The sequence below is a fragment of the Accipiter gentilis genome, chromosome 25, assembly GCF_929443795.1.
Source record: "Accipiter gentilis chromosome 25, bAccGen1.1, whole genome shotgun sequence".
NCBI lineage: Eukaryota > Metazoa > Chordata > Aves > Accipitriformes > Accipitridae > Astur > Astur gentilis.
In genome coordinates this window covers 18,929,940-18,943,656 of record NC_064904.1, presented here as the reverse complement: position 1 = coordinate 18,943,656, position 13,717 = coordinate 18,929,940, and the positions used below count along the sequence as shown (strand labels likewise).

Here is a 13,717-nt window from a genome sequence, read left to right as displayed (position 1 = left end):
CAAGTCCATTTTAAAGGCAGTTCCTAACTGACATGTTTTTGTCTGGGCCAAGCAACAAGCTCCCATCATCTGAGGGGACTTCAGTAATACAAGTGGGTACCATTTTATTAAAATCTAATTTGTGTCATAACAAATTAGATCATTTGCTTAGTTACCCCTCTACTCACAGACTTCCTACATATGTTCCAGCACTGCCAGGGGCCTTGAATATCTTCTCTGTAAAAGGAGTACCAACACCACTAAACACAAGTGTTTGTCCAACCGGTAGGATCAGAGGGATTCAACAGATGTCCTCTGCAATCACTGTCTTCAAAACACTGAAATCAAGTCATGCTGGATTTTGTAAGCTATACTGTAGACAAAAATATATTTTGAGTTTAAACATGAAAATACAACATCACAGGAGCTAGGTTTCAGTACACTTAAAGCTGAGGATTTTGATAAAGCTAGTTTGAAGTACAGACTTGATTCACCTGTTTAACAGGGGAAAAGACACACATTGTTTCTCTTACAAAATACTCAAGTGCCACCTTAATACGCATTCTATTAAAAGTACATCCATTTGGCAAATTTTTCAGCTTGACAGAAGTTGTCAGAACTCAAGTAGGTTACAGACAGCGAATCTGAAAGCAAAAAACCCATTTCACAAACTATAGAAAGGCATCAGCACTTACAGCATTCAGAATGGCATCGTTTGCTTAGTAAGCCACAACTGTTCAGTTGGGTCCAGGAATACCCTTGCTTCTGATCCATGCATAATAATACAAACCTTTATTATTCTTAGTTGCTTTATGGGCCATGTTATAATGCTTTCTTGAAAGCTTTTAGAATGGGGTAGATGTTCTCAAATGCCTCATAGATTTCAGAACGCTCTTTTGCTCCTAGAAAGACATTTAGGAAAAAACATGTTAAGAACTAACAGAGTGTTGGGAATAACTGAATGCAACTCAAACCTAAGATTACAAACCATGAAGAAACACAGGAGTTTAAAAGCAACTTACTATTAGTTTAAGGCAGAATTTTTATCATACTTCCAACCCAAACCATTCTATGATTCTAAGTGGCAAAAGGGACCTTAAAGACCATCTAGTTCCAGCCCCCCTGCCATGGGCAGGGACACCTTCCACTAGCCCAGGTTGCTCAAAGCCCCATCCAGCCTGGCCTTGAACACTGCCAGGGATGGGGCATCAACAACTTCTTTGGGCAACCTGTTCCAGTGCCTCACCACCCTCAGTGAAGAACTTCCTTACATCTAATCTAAATCTGCCCTCTTTCATTTTAAAGCCATTACCCCTTATCCTATCACTACAGTCCCTGATGAAGAGTCCCTCCCCATCTTTCTTATAAGCCCCCTTTAAGTACTGAAAAGCTGCAATAAGGTCTCCCCCAAGCCTTTTCTTCTCCAGACTGAACCACCTCAATTCTCTCAGCCTGTCCTCATAGGAGAGGTGCTTCAGCCCTCTCATCTTTGTGACCCTCCTCTGGAATTGCTCCAACAGGTCCATGTCCTTCTTATGTTGGGGATCCCAGAGCTGAACGCAGCACTGCAGGTGGGGTCTTACCAGAGCAGAGGGGCAGAATCCCCTCCCTTGACCTGCTGGTCACTCTTCTTTTGATGCAGCCCAGGATACAGTTGGCTTTCTGGGCTGTGAGCTCACATTGCTCAGTCATATTCAGTTTTTTCATCCACTAACACCCCCAAGTCCCTCTCCCTCAGGGCTTCTCTCAATCCACTCATTGCCCAGCCTGTATTTGTGCTTGGGACTGCCCCAACCCATGTGCAGGACCTTGCACTTGGGCTTGTTGAACTTCACAAGGTTCACACAGTCCCACCTCTCAAGCCTGTCAAGGTCCCTCTGGAGGAGCCTCGCAAAGAACAATTTTTATCTTGCTTTAAGACTAGACTAGTTTTGTTTAATCTGTGGAACCAAAACAGTTGGCTACACTTGACAGATGCAAAACATTAGCTTTGGAAAAAAAAGCAACTGAGAAAAGCCATGGTGTTATCTGCTTAACAGTAACAGCTCTGCCTGTTGATAAGGTAAGGGGAAGATAGAAACAAGAAATGAAGGGCATTTATTCCAATACTGGAACTTGAGCCACAGTTTGAGAACTCCCCTCGTCCAGTTCCAAGACGCTTTTTTATTTTTAGGCTTTCTTACAGCACCTGTGATTTCAAAGCTAGCCTCTTCTATATTACTGCAAACAAATCTTTAATAACAAGCCTTGTACATTAACTGTATTGCAGTAAGCGGGAACATTCCTCGCCAGTGACACTACTCTATTATGCTAGTACAATATACACTAGCTACAAGAAAACTGTGTTTAAATGAACTAGCAGTTGCATTAAGTGCCACTCAGGATGAATGTGTAAACCTTTCCCTCAGAACACACTTGGACACGACTAACTCATCTGCATTACTACAACTTTTACTTTCAAAACTAAAGTTACTTTCAGGTTACTTTCTTGATTCGGGAAAAAACCTCACAGCTCAGCAAATGCAGTTCTGTCATTACAGTCAGGCCCAGTGTTCACAGACGAGGACTTACCTTAGTCCTTCTGGGCAGGCTGCACACTCAAGGGTGGTGCAATTAGTGTACCCAAACCCATAAGTATCAATGGAATGGAACTGGCCAGTATGATTTTACTGGACCCAAGAAGGTGGGTGGGGGAGACATTGGAGGGGGAAGCATTTAAGCTTTGTACTGAATGCCTTGTTCTTGGGTTAGGCTGAGCTCATTCATGATTACGAGAATCTGTGGCTGAGGCAGGCACTTCTCTTGTCTTTCACATACCTCAAAGCTGTGTTGCAAATATACATACAGCATTCAGCTCCTCTGGGAACAAGTGCCATTTACCTTTCAGTACATCTGAATAAGAGTATTTTTACAAGCTTTACAAAAGAATGTGTTAGGAACATACACTCAGTAATTCAACTTTTTTGACATGGGATCTGTGGTACAGATACCTGCTGAGCATGCTTACTCAGCAAGGCTTTTAGCTCATGAGTGTTTTGCCAAACAGTCTGGAACAAGTTCTTCCATCTCCACCCTTTCCTGTAATAATCCCTGATGTTGTCAGTGAGGTGTTTTAAGGAGTTTGCTTCCTGACCAAGCAAATTTAAATTACTTATTGTGATATTTGTATTTAAGTGACTGTGTAGTTTCTAGCACATCAGCATCCTGTTAGGATTCTGTACATTGACATGGGGCATTATGCTTTATAGAAAATAAAGGTACTCAAGTTTAACAACATGGAAATCTGAGATGCTATATGAAGCAATATGAGATTCTAGTGCAACGATACTGATATTGTTATCTCCGGAAAACACAGATAAGCGGTAGTAGGCATTAAAAAGATCGCCAAGTGGCTTTACTGTGGCGAGATAGTAGTTTAGCTAATGTTCAATTTAAACACTTTCTCAGAAGATACGGTAGCAGCTGATTACAGATATACAGAGGGAGACCACTTACCAGTCAGCACAACTTTTCCAGACACAAAGATAAGCAGCACTATCCTCGGTTTGACCATCCTATAAATAAGGCCAGGAAATAGTTCAGGTTCATAGCTGTTTCAAAGCAAGCAGGTAAGATCAGTAAAATGCAAATACTGTTTCAGTGTTGTATGCATAAAGTGCACTTTAGTTATATTAACAATAGAGTAATTAAACCCACAGACTTTAGCTAGCTACCCAGAGAAAGGCAGGTCAGGTTTTAGACATCTTCAAGAGAAACCTGGTAATCCTAGTTGGAGCTGGTAGGAGTTCTTCATGCTTACTTTTAAAGACTTCTGAGCCACTTCTGAATGTGACTTTCCATAGCACTGAAACCATTATTGTAATTTTCAAACCATACTCAAATCCTTAGTCTGCAAAGAGCTCTTATCAGGAAGTATCTTGTGCAACAAAGACAAGATGACAGCCAAGTGAATCTTTAATATATATTTAGTCCCCAAATTAAATGCAAAATACTAAATGCAGTGCTAATAAAAGACAACTGAATTTTGTTTTGTCAGTGCTGAAATCATCCGTTCCTTAGTGATAGCAATAAGTAGTTCTGAACAAGCCCATCTTGAGGGCACAGCACGCTCATCACTTGACTACAGGTTTACTTTAAATTGATGGCTAATAGACATCTAGACAGAAAGAACCAAAGCAATATCCCAGAAACACTGTATTTTCAGTTGTGTATTTTGCAGCTGCAGTCTGGCTTCACACCTGAAGTTTAGAAACCTTATCCTTGCAGATAGGCATCTGGCTGGACAGGAGTTAAGAGGCCTGCTTACTATGAAAAGTTCACAATGGAGCAAGGGCATAGATCAGGTTCAAGTAGCTTAAGAGCTGCTCCAATTAAACCTGAAGTGTTTAATCAAGACTGGCTATTTTCCTATTGACATGGTCTGCAGTGAAGGAAAATACCCACTAAGGTTTGGTATCGCACTTGGCAGTAACAGGAGACTAGTAAAATTCTGATCTCCAGTGCACATTGCTGATACACAGCAGCACTGAAGATTGTGTCAAATATTCACTGTCAAAGAAAGCTTTTACAAAAGAGAGTATCTTCATTAACCAACTGAGCAAAGAACCCAGGAGCTTCTTGCAGTTCTTCAGCTCTTCATCTTAACCAGGTCTAATGTGCATCTAGTTTACCCCAGAAGTGACTTGAACACTTGTGTAGCATGCTCGCAGTTGCAAGGTTTCTAAAGCTGGTGTTTATGGTGTCCCTGCAAGGGGAAAGCAGTGAACACCACACAGGAGGGCAGATTTAGAAGAGCCCTTCACTGTTGGATTGTGTCAGTCATGGTTTCAAGCACTGGAAGCTTTACTGCTAGCTGCTGTATGTCATCCTGGCAGTCAAGCACAGGGTCATTTTGGCCTGTGTCCCACTCCAAACAGGAGTTATTGCAGAAGATAAACCTTACTATCTTTATTGTAACACATGGCATCTACATCCACTTCATGCTGGCTGAACCAAGCATGTCTTTTGGTGAGAAAGACATGCTTGATATTTAGTATCCAGTTAATTATTATGCTCTTCTGCTAGGCTTGTACAGCCTCAGGGGTTGAGTCTCTTCACAGCTTACAAAGACACTGCTCCAAGTTGCATGGGGTTGTAACCCTGACTTCCACATACCTGCTGAACTGTGGGTGAGTGAGAACCAAGCCTTCCAGCCGGATGGGGAACCTCACATCACAGCTCCCAACCATATTCTGTATCTTGAAGTCCAGGAACTTGGCAGGGAACCCAAGTTTCTGCACCACCCGTGCATACTTCCTGGCTGCGAGCCGCGATTGCTCTTCACTGAAGGAAGAGCAGAAAGGAAAAGCAGCTTCGATTAGTGCTTTCTTCTGCTCTCAAGATGGAAGTCAGTTTAGAGCCACCACCATGCTAATCTGTGCTCCAGAAAAAAAGATATGCTGCTGCTCAAAATAGCAAGCCTCTATCCCCAGAACCACATCAGTGAGCTAAAAGGAATAAAGCGCTTTGTCATTCACTTTCCTGTGGTTTATTTGAACACATTAGAGCATATTGCATCACCCAGGAGTTCCCCTCTTCAGGGGTTTCTCAGTTCCTCACAACAGCTTCTCAGAGCTGATCCAAGAGGTAGATTGCAGACACCAGTACAATCATCTAGCTAGTTGGGGTGGTGGTAGGGGTTGGAGAAGGTATCCTAAGCCGTAAGTTAATGCATTATCTCATTGACAGTTTAGGGACAAAAACCATGGCAGCTGCTGAACTTGAGGAAAAGAGCTTCAGAGTACAGAAATAAGCTTTGCTCTTCTCCAATTCCCATTTTCTCTAGAGGCAGATGTGTTGACTGGTGAACACAGACACTGAAAAGAGACTTGACAGACACAAGTTATGTCCTAACTCACTTTAAAGTCGGTGAGAAATGCAAATAACCCCTTAACAATTCCTGTGCACTTTAGCAGCTTTTCTGCTAGTGTCTGCTCAGCTCAATCTATATTCAGGGACAGAAGCAAGCAATTCAGTAATTACTAAACTGGCATCATGAAGAAAGCTAGGCATTTTTCAGCATCAGTGCTTCATTTTTTTCTTGCAATTATGACAGCCCTTTACTAGAAAATTTAAACAAGATTTTGACATTTTTCATCAGAATATAGGTGTAGCTGCAAGACCCAGACCTTCAGAGGTAAGAAAAACCAAAAAAAACCTTTTTGCTCCTGTGCAGACGATTTTTCCTGAACTGAAGATGAGGGCTGTTGTTCGTGGTTCCCTGATTCTCATGATGACAGCAGCAAACCTCTACAAATACAGAAGACAACCTCACAGTCCAGCTGAGGGATTTAGCTGGTCTGTATTCCTGTTCATTCTTTCAAGAACTGTCACTTTCAAAGCTCAACACAGCATGCTTCTGCTTTGTAAAAGCATTTATTTACCAGCCTGAAGTTGTTTTCCACTTCCCTAGGACCAGGGGGCTTAAGACTACAGTCACAGGACCGCTGCCTTGTCCCTTACATTTTTTGTTGAGCAGTGTGGAGTCACTTACAGAAAGCCCATTATTCCCAGTGATATTCTAGTCTAGGCCACTTGCTAGTAGTATCAGGTAATACCAGTTTGACTCCAGTAATTATCTTTCCTTCAGCCACAAGTTTCAGGGCAGATCTTTCCTCCCCCCTAGCAGGGGCTGCTTGAGCCATTTCAGCTGGAGGTAGCTGGCCACAGGTGGGAAAGTTCATCTCCTTTCTTAAATAGCTTAGTAACATCTCATTGCTCTGGCTTTATTAAAAAAAAAGAAGAAAGAAAATCTCCTTGTGGTCCCCTGTATTTATTTTAATTTAACAGGCCCAAACTGCAGATTTTTATGACTTTCCTCTGTGGGTCAAGACAGCACTATTAGAAAAAGTACAAAGCTCATGGTGTGTATTAGAATCCATCAGCACTGAGAAAGGGAAGTGAGGGTAAAGCTTTGAGTCCTTAAGATTTACCTTTGGGTTATACTCTGCATTTCTGGCACGCAGAGCTATGTTCTTCAGATCTAGTTTACAAGCCAAGTTTACAGTCGACACTATATTCCTGAGGAATGAGAGAGAGGAATTTTCTTACTGCAAGAGCAAACCACTGCAGAGCCAACCCCCAACATTAATAGCTTAATGCGAGGTCACACTCCAATTAATAATTGCCATCAACTAATTTCCTGCCTACCTCTTTCCCACTCTAGCATGAAGCTACTTTTGGCAAAACTTAAGTAATTCAATACCAAAATTACAGTTTGAGATATAACAAGGTACAAAATTATTAGTCCCTGAATACTGAGTTTGTGTGACTTCCAATAACTACATCACTGAAGTCTTTTACAGCTTTGAATGGAACCATTACTGGGTATTTACAGAGTTACTACAGCACTCTTAAGGTAGGTAAGGGTATGTTGTTCTCTACAGGTATAAACTATTCTATAGTTGCTCTAGCCTAGACAGGACAGGATCTTTTAATGAGGCCAGAATTTCTCACACTTCTTTTCATGCCCCTTTCCCTTGCTCAGAAACCTTCTCAGAAAAGCAGACTCACATCTTTAAACCCCTGGAGTCTGCTGTCATCCTTAACATTCTCCTTCCTGGAAGAAATCCTTCTTTTCAAGTATTTTTGTCTTTTCATCCTGCAGACTGAAGTAACTAGCAGTACATACTATATATAAATAATTTCTACCAAACACTTCTCTGAGAGACTTCATCTCCTGTCTCCCAGAAGAGAGTTTTCCCCCTTAACAAGCCAGAGGCATTTCAGATACTTGCTCACCCAGCAGATTTATCAAGTCACTCTCCACTGTTTTGCTAAGCTGTGTATTGCTCTGTGCCATTTCCATTTTTGCATTGCACTGATCAGCACAGTATCCAGTTGCCTTCCAATATCATCAGTTCATTTGCTCCATATCTCCTCAGAGAGGAATAACTGCCTCCCTAGTTTTTCGGGTGGGCTTATTTAAGACCAAACCACACTTGCTGCATTCTCTGAGAAGTCAGAGCAGTACCTTGCAGTTTAAGCAAATCTATGGCTATATGCTACATATATAATGCATATATAAACTTACTGCAACTGAGGAACTATGCCAGAGCTTTCCGATGCAGGTGTTACTGGTGTCATAGGAGTCATTGGTGTCATTGGAGGACACATGCCAGATGCTTCAGGAGATGGTTGAGTTGCATCTAGATAGGACAAGCTGCTTTCATCCATGAAGACGCTGCTATCCTCATTTCTTGATATTGACTCATCAAGCTCCTTTTGTGTTTCATGACCATATTCAGATAGATTTTGTTCCTTGTTATCTTGGGTAATATCTGGAAGAAAGCTGAGATCCACAGAGAAGTCTGTAGGAAGCTCTTTGGGCTGATTAAATTGAGAACCAAACAACACATCTTCAGTTGTTTGAATTGGAAGGTCTACACCATAAGGGCTCATGGGAGTAAACAGCTGAGGACTACTTGAGAGGTCATCCTTGAATTAAGAAAAAAGTGTCATTAAGGATCATGCATTAAAACATTTACTTTAACTGGGAGACTAAATTAAGATTAATCTTCTATTCAATGAAGAAGTTGAAATAATTTTCCCACACACATATTGCAGTAAAGAATAGTCTTCAGATTTAAAAGCATGTCGTTTGCTTGTCTATCAGCATATAAAAATCCAGATAACTCCTATAGCAGAGAGATGCATATTCCCACCACACTTCAGAGGCAGTCTAGAATACTGTAATACCACAAATTGAGAAATACTATATACCTTCAGCAGTGACTGGAGGTACAATGTTGGCACTTTGCCCTTCACAGCCACTGCCGTGCCTCAGTTATGCACATAACCAACATAATTGCTCACGAGTTTTTCCAAGGATGACAGCTGGCATTTTCTGGCTGGCTTTAAATCCCATTCAGTCAGTATATTACTGTTTCCACTCCCTGCTACCAGGGGACAGTGTCGGTGCTACATTGGATTTATGCAACAGAGGGCAGCAGCTCACAGAATCACGAGCAGTTTATTCTTTCAGCTGCTGGAGGTCACCAGACTAATTTAAGTGAGACACAGTTAGCAAAGCCAGCATCCTTTCCTGGATCAAGCATGCAACATATCTGCAAGCGAGTTCCTGCATAGCGACGTCCTTCTTTATCAGCTATTTATTATTATTAAAAGCTATTTAAGAGGCATCATAATATTGAGGAGGCAAGAGTTTAGGACAGGATTTATTCCCTTCTCCGTTAAGGCATAAGCTTCTAGTTTGCGGAAAGCTGCTTCCAAGAAGGTGGTTTCCGCCAATACCCACAGCAGGTGACAGCTTGGACTAGACAATCCATACAAGAGGTTTTGTGTTCCTTTTGGCATTTTTGGGCTCGAGAGCCAAAAGGACTTGAAAAGTCCAAACACAAATCAGAACAGGGAACAGTGCACAAGTCTGAGGCCCTCGAGTTGGCAGCAACTGCCTGAGCTCCAGTGGGAGCGGGGTTTCCAGATCACTGATTTTTCAGCCCTGAGCTAGTGCTGCTCTATGCTCTGTGCTAATCAGCTCACTTAGCAATGCAACCATGCACATGGGGAGATGTCTGCTCCCACTTTGCAGTATATTTACCTGTAGACACCTGGAAATCTCTTACTAAGTGAGAAATCTACCCAGAGAACCCTTACTAGCTTGAATACCAGTGTGATCAGGTCTAGCTCTGAAAGCATCATGAACACCTGGGTTCAAAACTGTTTCTAAAACTGACTTTGAGTGCAAAGCCCCATGAGATCAGTTGGGGCAGAGTGCTGCTGACTAAGACTAGGCACTCCTTAAGCCCTTGGCTCTTTGGAAAACAGGATCCAAGAGCACTATCTGAGAATTAAGAGGTCAGATACAAATGTATTAACAGTTACAAGTAACAATATACTATGGAATAACTAAAATACCTCTGTTTTAAATAGATATTTTTCAAGTTAGCAACAGGGGGAGGAAGGCACAGCCTCTGCAAGACCTCCACCCGAATAAGGTTTAGCTGTACAGGAGCTAATTAAGGAAGTTTTGTATGAACCAAAATGCAGATAAGATGGTTCAAAAAAAGCCTCATCACTGTGAGCCTGTAGGACTACTCACACATCAGAGAACACAATAAATGTAACAGTCAAAAAAAACCCCACAGTTTGTGGTGTAGCTTGAAGAAGCTGACAGAGAAATGAGTGGTATATGAGGCTGGAAGTATTAAATAGCTGTAAAACAAGTAAAAAAAGTAACAGAAAGTAAACTGCATAGGGTAGGTAGAAACAGAAAGCAAATCTTTCTTTCTCATTAGGTTTCCATACAACTGGTCTGGGAAAAAGCCTTTATAGGGTTAAGTGCTGGGGAAGATTGCCTTCTTGTTAGACAGATGCTCAGAGGCTGTGAAAGGGGGCACAAGACCATGTTTATATTGGGCTGGCTGCCAAGGGTTATTGCTATAGACTCTAGGTTAATTAACTTCACTGAAGGCCCCCATCAACTTCATAGCTTTGGACATCTCCCAGCAGCTCCAGGAAGGAGATTTCACACATAGATCCTGTCTGAGATCACCAAGTTTGGGGCAGCTTGAGAGGAAACAGCCCTTTTCACTTCCACTGCAGGAATCCCTGTAACCCAGGTACACATAAATCAAATCCAGCTGCTCTAAGCAACAGACTTGGATTTTTTTTCCTCTTTCTGCAGTGATATCTCACATATCTGCTGTTATCAAGTATCCCAGCAAGTCTGAAGTACAAAAAGCTCAGTAGCATTTGTAAAACCATGGTTATACCTCACCACGTTATATACTTTATAGGGCCATATTCAGAGGGCTTGACTGACTGCCACTAGGAGGGTCTCTGGATTTAAACAGCCTGTGCTAAACCCATTTTCTGAGCTGAAAAGTAGTTTACAACAGGATGCACATAAAGAAGTTGTGTTCCCTGTGTGAAGGTAATGCTCAGCAGTGGAGTCCAGCCCTCTCCTAGTCCCTCACTCTGTTATCTCTAAAACTACCTGAGACCAGGAAGGCTATTCCAAATAGCAAAATAAAAATATATTTTTTTGCAAGCATTTACCAACCAGCATGAAGAGATCCAAGCCTCCTGGCCCCTCAGTACCAACACCCCCCAGTCCACAGGCTGGTCCTCGCAAACAGCACGCTATAGCCAGACTTTAAGCGCAGCAGCATTCCTCTTACAGCAGAAGAGAGCGACCTCCCCTCGCAGAAAGCCCCTCCAGGGCTCCTCCGTGCTCCCAGCAGCTCTGGATCACCACAGCCCGCTACTCCTCCACACAGAACCGAAGATGGAGGCGGCTGACACCAGAGTTGAGGCGCGGGCGGGAAAAGACCTTCATCGCGGCGTTGGTGGTATAGTGGTGAGCATAGCTGCCTTCCAAGCAGTTGACCCGGGTTCGATTCCCGGCCAACGCAGGTGTCTATATTTTTTTTTTCCACCCCCTTCCCTTACCTGCCCTCCGCACTGTTCCAGGTACTGCTCCAGCGGCGACACACGATCCATGGGTATAGCCACCCACCCCACCCAGACTCCCCAACCCCCCCCCGGGCCCGGTTTTAACCCCGAGGGGCGGCACTGGGGGCAGGTGAGGCTCGTTAGGGAGCAAAGCCCAGCACAGCTGATCCCCGCCGGGTATGATTTTTACCCCCATCACACAGCCTTAGGAGCTTTTTACCTGCCCTTGGCAGGGTTTGCTCCATCTTGTGCAAGGGCTGGAGAAATCAGGGTGGTCTCATGTGCTTTACATGAGCCTACGAGCACAACCTGCTCCCCTCTGTGGGGCTGAAGATAAATGGGGAGACAGAGCTGCGGCTTAAACCTTGCAAAGATAATGCTTCGCTTCCAGCTGGTGTTTTTTAGCGAGCAAATGTCATGTGTCCTTAATTTCTCCCACCTTCCTTACTGATTGCAATAAGGCACACCTGGTCCTTTGAGAGCAGCCCCAGTCCAAAATTATAAACCTCAAACTTACGGGTATTGCAACGAAATGGCCTGTTCTCAGCTAGGTCAGCATTGCTAATGCTGCTTTAAATTGCTAACACTGCTTTAACTCCTTACATTTGCTGCTGTCCTCCCCTTGCAGACATTTTCCCAGCTGGTGTCTCTGTTTCTGCCCCTGGTGAGTGATGATTTAAGGCCGTTCCCTCTTTGAAAGACTCAGGCGCAGAGAGTGCGGCAGCGTGTTCCCAGGAGGGACTTCACGTTGGACCTCGCTGATTGATGCTGCGGGAGTCTCATGCTGCCGAGGCGGCTCGGCTTGGGCACCGGTTGACTTGATGCCAGCGGTCGCTGCCTGACTTGTTCCTTCTCTCCCATCCCGTCACTGCACGGTGACTGATGGATGGGCTTCTGTGAAGTCACGGCTGGGGATGTGTCCCTGTCTGGGCTGGTGGATGTGCTGACTGTTGCGATCAATGCTAGACAGGACTTTGCTTTCTGCTGTGAGATTTGTTTGCAAACAGCTAGCTGAGCTGAAGAAACCCTTTGGAAGAAGATGTCAAAGTCCAGGCACGCAGCAGGTCTTTGGAAGGCGCTGCCAGGCTCTTCTCGCTGCCCCAGAGGTGCAAAAGTTTAGATTAGTATCCTTTATCCGTGGGGCAGAGCGTACGTGGCTGACGAGCATCCTTCCCTCCTGAAGGAGTCACTGAATTCAACGCAGGGATGGCGCTGAGTTTGGTTTGCCCTCACTGCGACATCTCACGGGGACAGGAGGTTTGCCCTCCGCCAGTGTGTGTGAATGCTATTGCTGTGCTTAAGTTGGGAAGCTGGAGTATTGTGGTGGCCATGGTGCTTCCCTGGTGTGGCCCTGTCTGTAGCATTGCAGCTGTAGTGCTACGAGTTTCCTCAACTAATTCATCCTTTGTTGCAATGCAGAACCCCCTGGAGATGAGATATATTCATCCTGTAGCTCCTGGGGACTGATTTGTCTGCATTTTGGGAACCTGAGACGGAGAGGTCAAACCATGGTGTTTAAGTGAGAGAGGCTACAACAGAGATGAACACAAAATACAAATCTCTCAATATTGGCACTGCTTCTTGCCTTGGATAGGGGCATCCTGCAAATGGCATGGGCACCAGCAGGAAGCAGTGTGATTTTGGGCAAATCGCGGAGTTTGGTGCCTCTTCTGTTAAATGGGTGTAAGAACGTTGACTCATCTTGAGGCGGAGAAGAAAGGAAGATGTTTAGAAAGCTGAGAGAAGGTGTCAAGAGTCACATCGTGTGGGCGATTCAAGTTCTCAGGGTTGCTTTCATGTCAGGGAAGGGTCTTCTGGATGCTGCCCAAGGGAGGGGAGGCACGGCTCTGCCTCCGGAGGGCTCCGTGCCCACAGCCTCCTCCTCGAGGCTGGGCATCCGCTCATGGTGGATGATGGGGATCCCCAATGATGGGGAGGCCCAGGTAGTGGGAGGTCCAGAGAGCGGCAATCCAGCGAGCAGGAGGCTCTGAGTCCCTGGGCTTCCCCCTCCCTTAGTCTCCCAGTCTTTGGGTCTCCCCTTCTTAGTCATCAGAAGCATCATCTTTTCTCTGCCGTGAGGTCGTGTTCTTCCTTCCTTCTTCGGCAGGGGACTGTGACCCACGTCATCAGTTGGACAGATGTTAATTTAAAATGTGTCACTTGGAACTCCTGAGGCTTACCTGCTTGGTTTCTGATCATCCAGGTCAAATAACATTAGAAAGAGCAACTATTTTTCCCCTTCCCAACTTGAAAAAGATTATTTCTGTCTCAAGCTGCTTTTTTT

The 13,717-nt window shown here is 44.1% G+C and overlaps 1 protein-coding gene and 1 non-coding gene across 2 annotated transcripts; one reads left to right on the top strand and one right to left on the bottom strand.

The window, feature by feature from the left end:
* Positions 1-801: 801 nt before the first annotated feature.
* Positions 802-11,481, bottom strand: TBPL2 (TATA-box binding protein like 2). The gene is made up of 7 exons (XM_049828321.1): positions 11,431-11,481; positions 8,051-8,454; positions 6,951-7,038; positions 6,176-6,267; positions 5,134-5,301; positions 3,475-3,569; positions 802-881 (listed from the first exon to the last, which is right to left on the bottom strand). Exons 1-7 carry the CDS (start codon positions 11,479-11,481, stop codon positions 802-804), a joined length of 978 nt encoding a protein of 325 aa, XP_049684278.1.
* Positions 11,322-11,393, top strand: TRNAG-UCC (transfer RNA glycine (anticodon UCC)). The gene has a single exon. It is a non-coding gene; the product is annotated as a tRNA-Gly (tRNA).
* Positions 11,482-13,717: the final 2,236 nt, after the last annotated feature.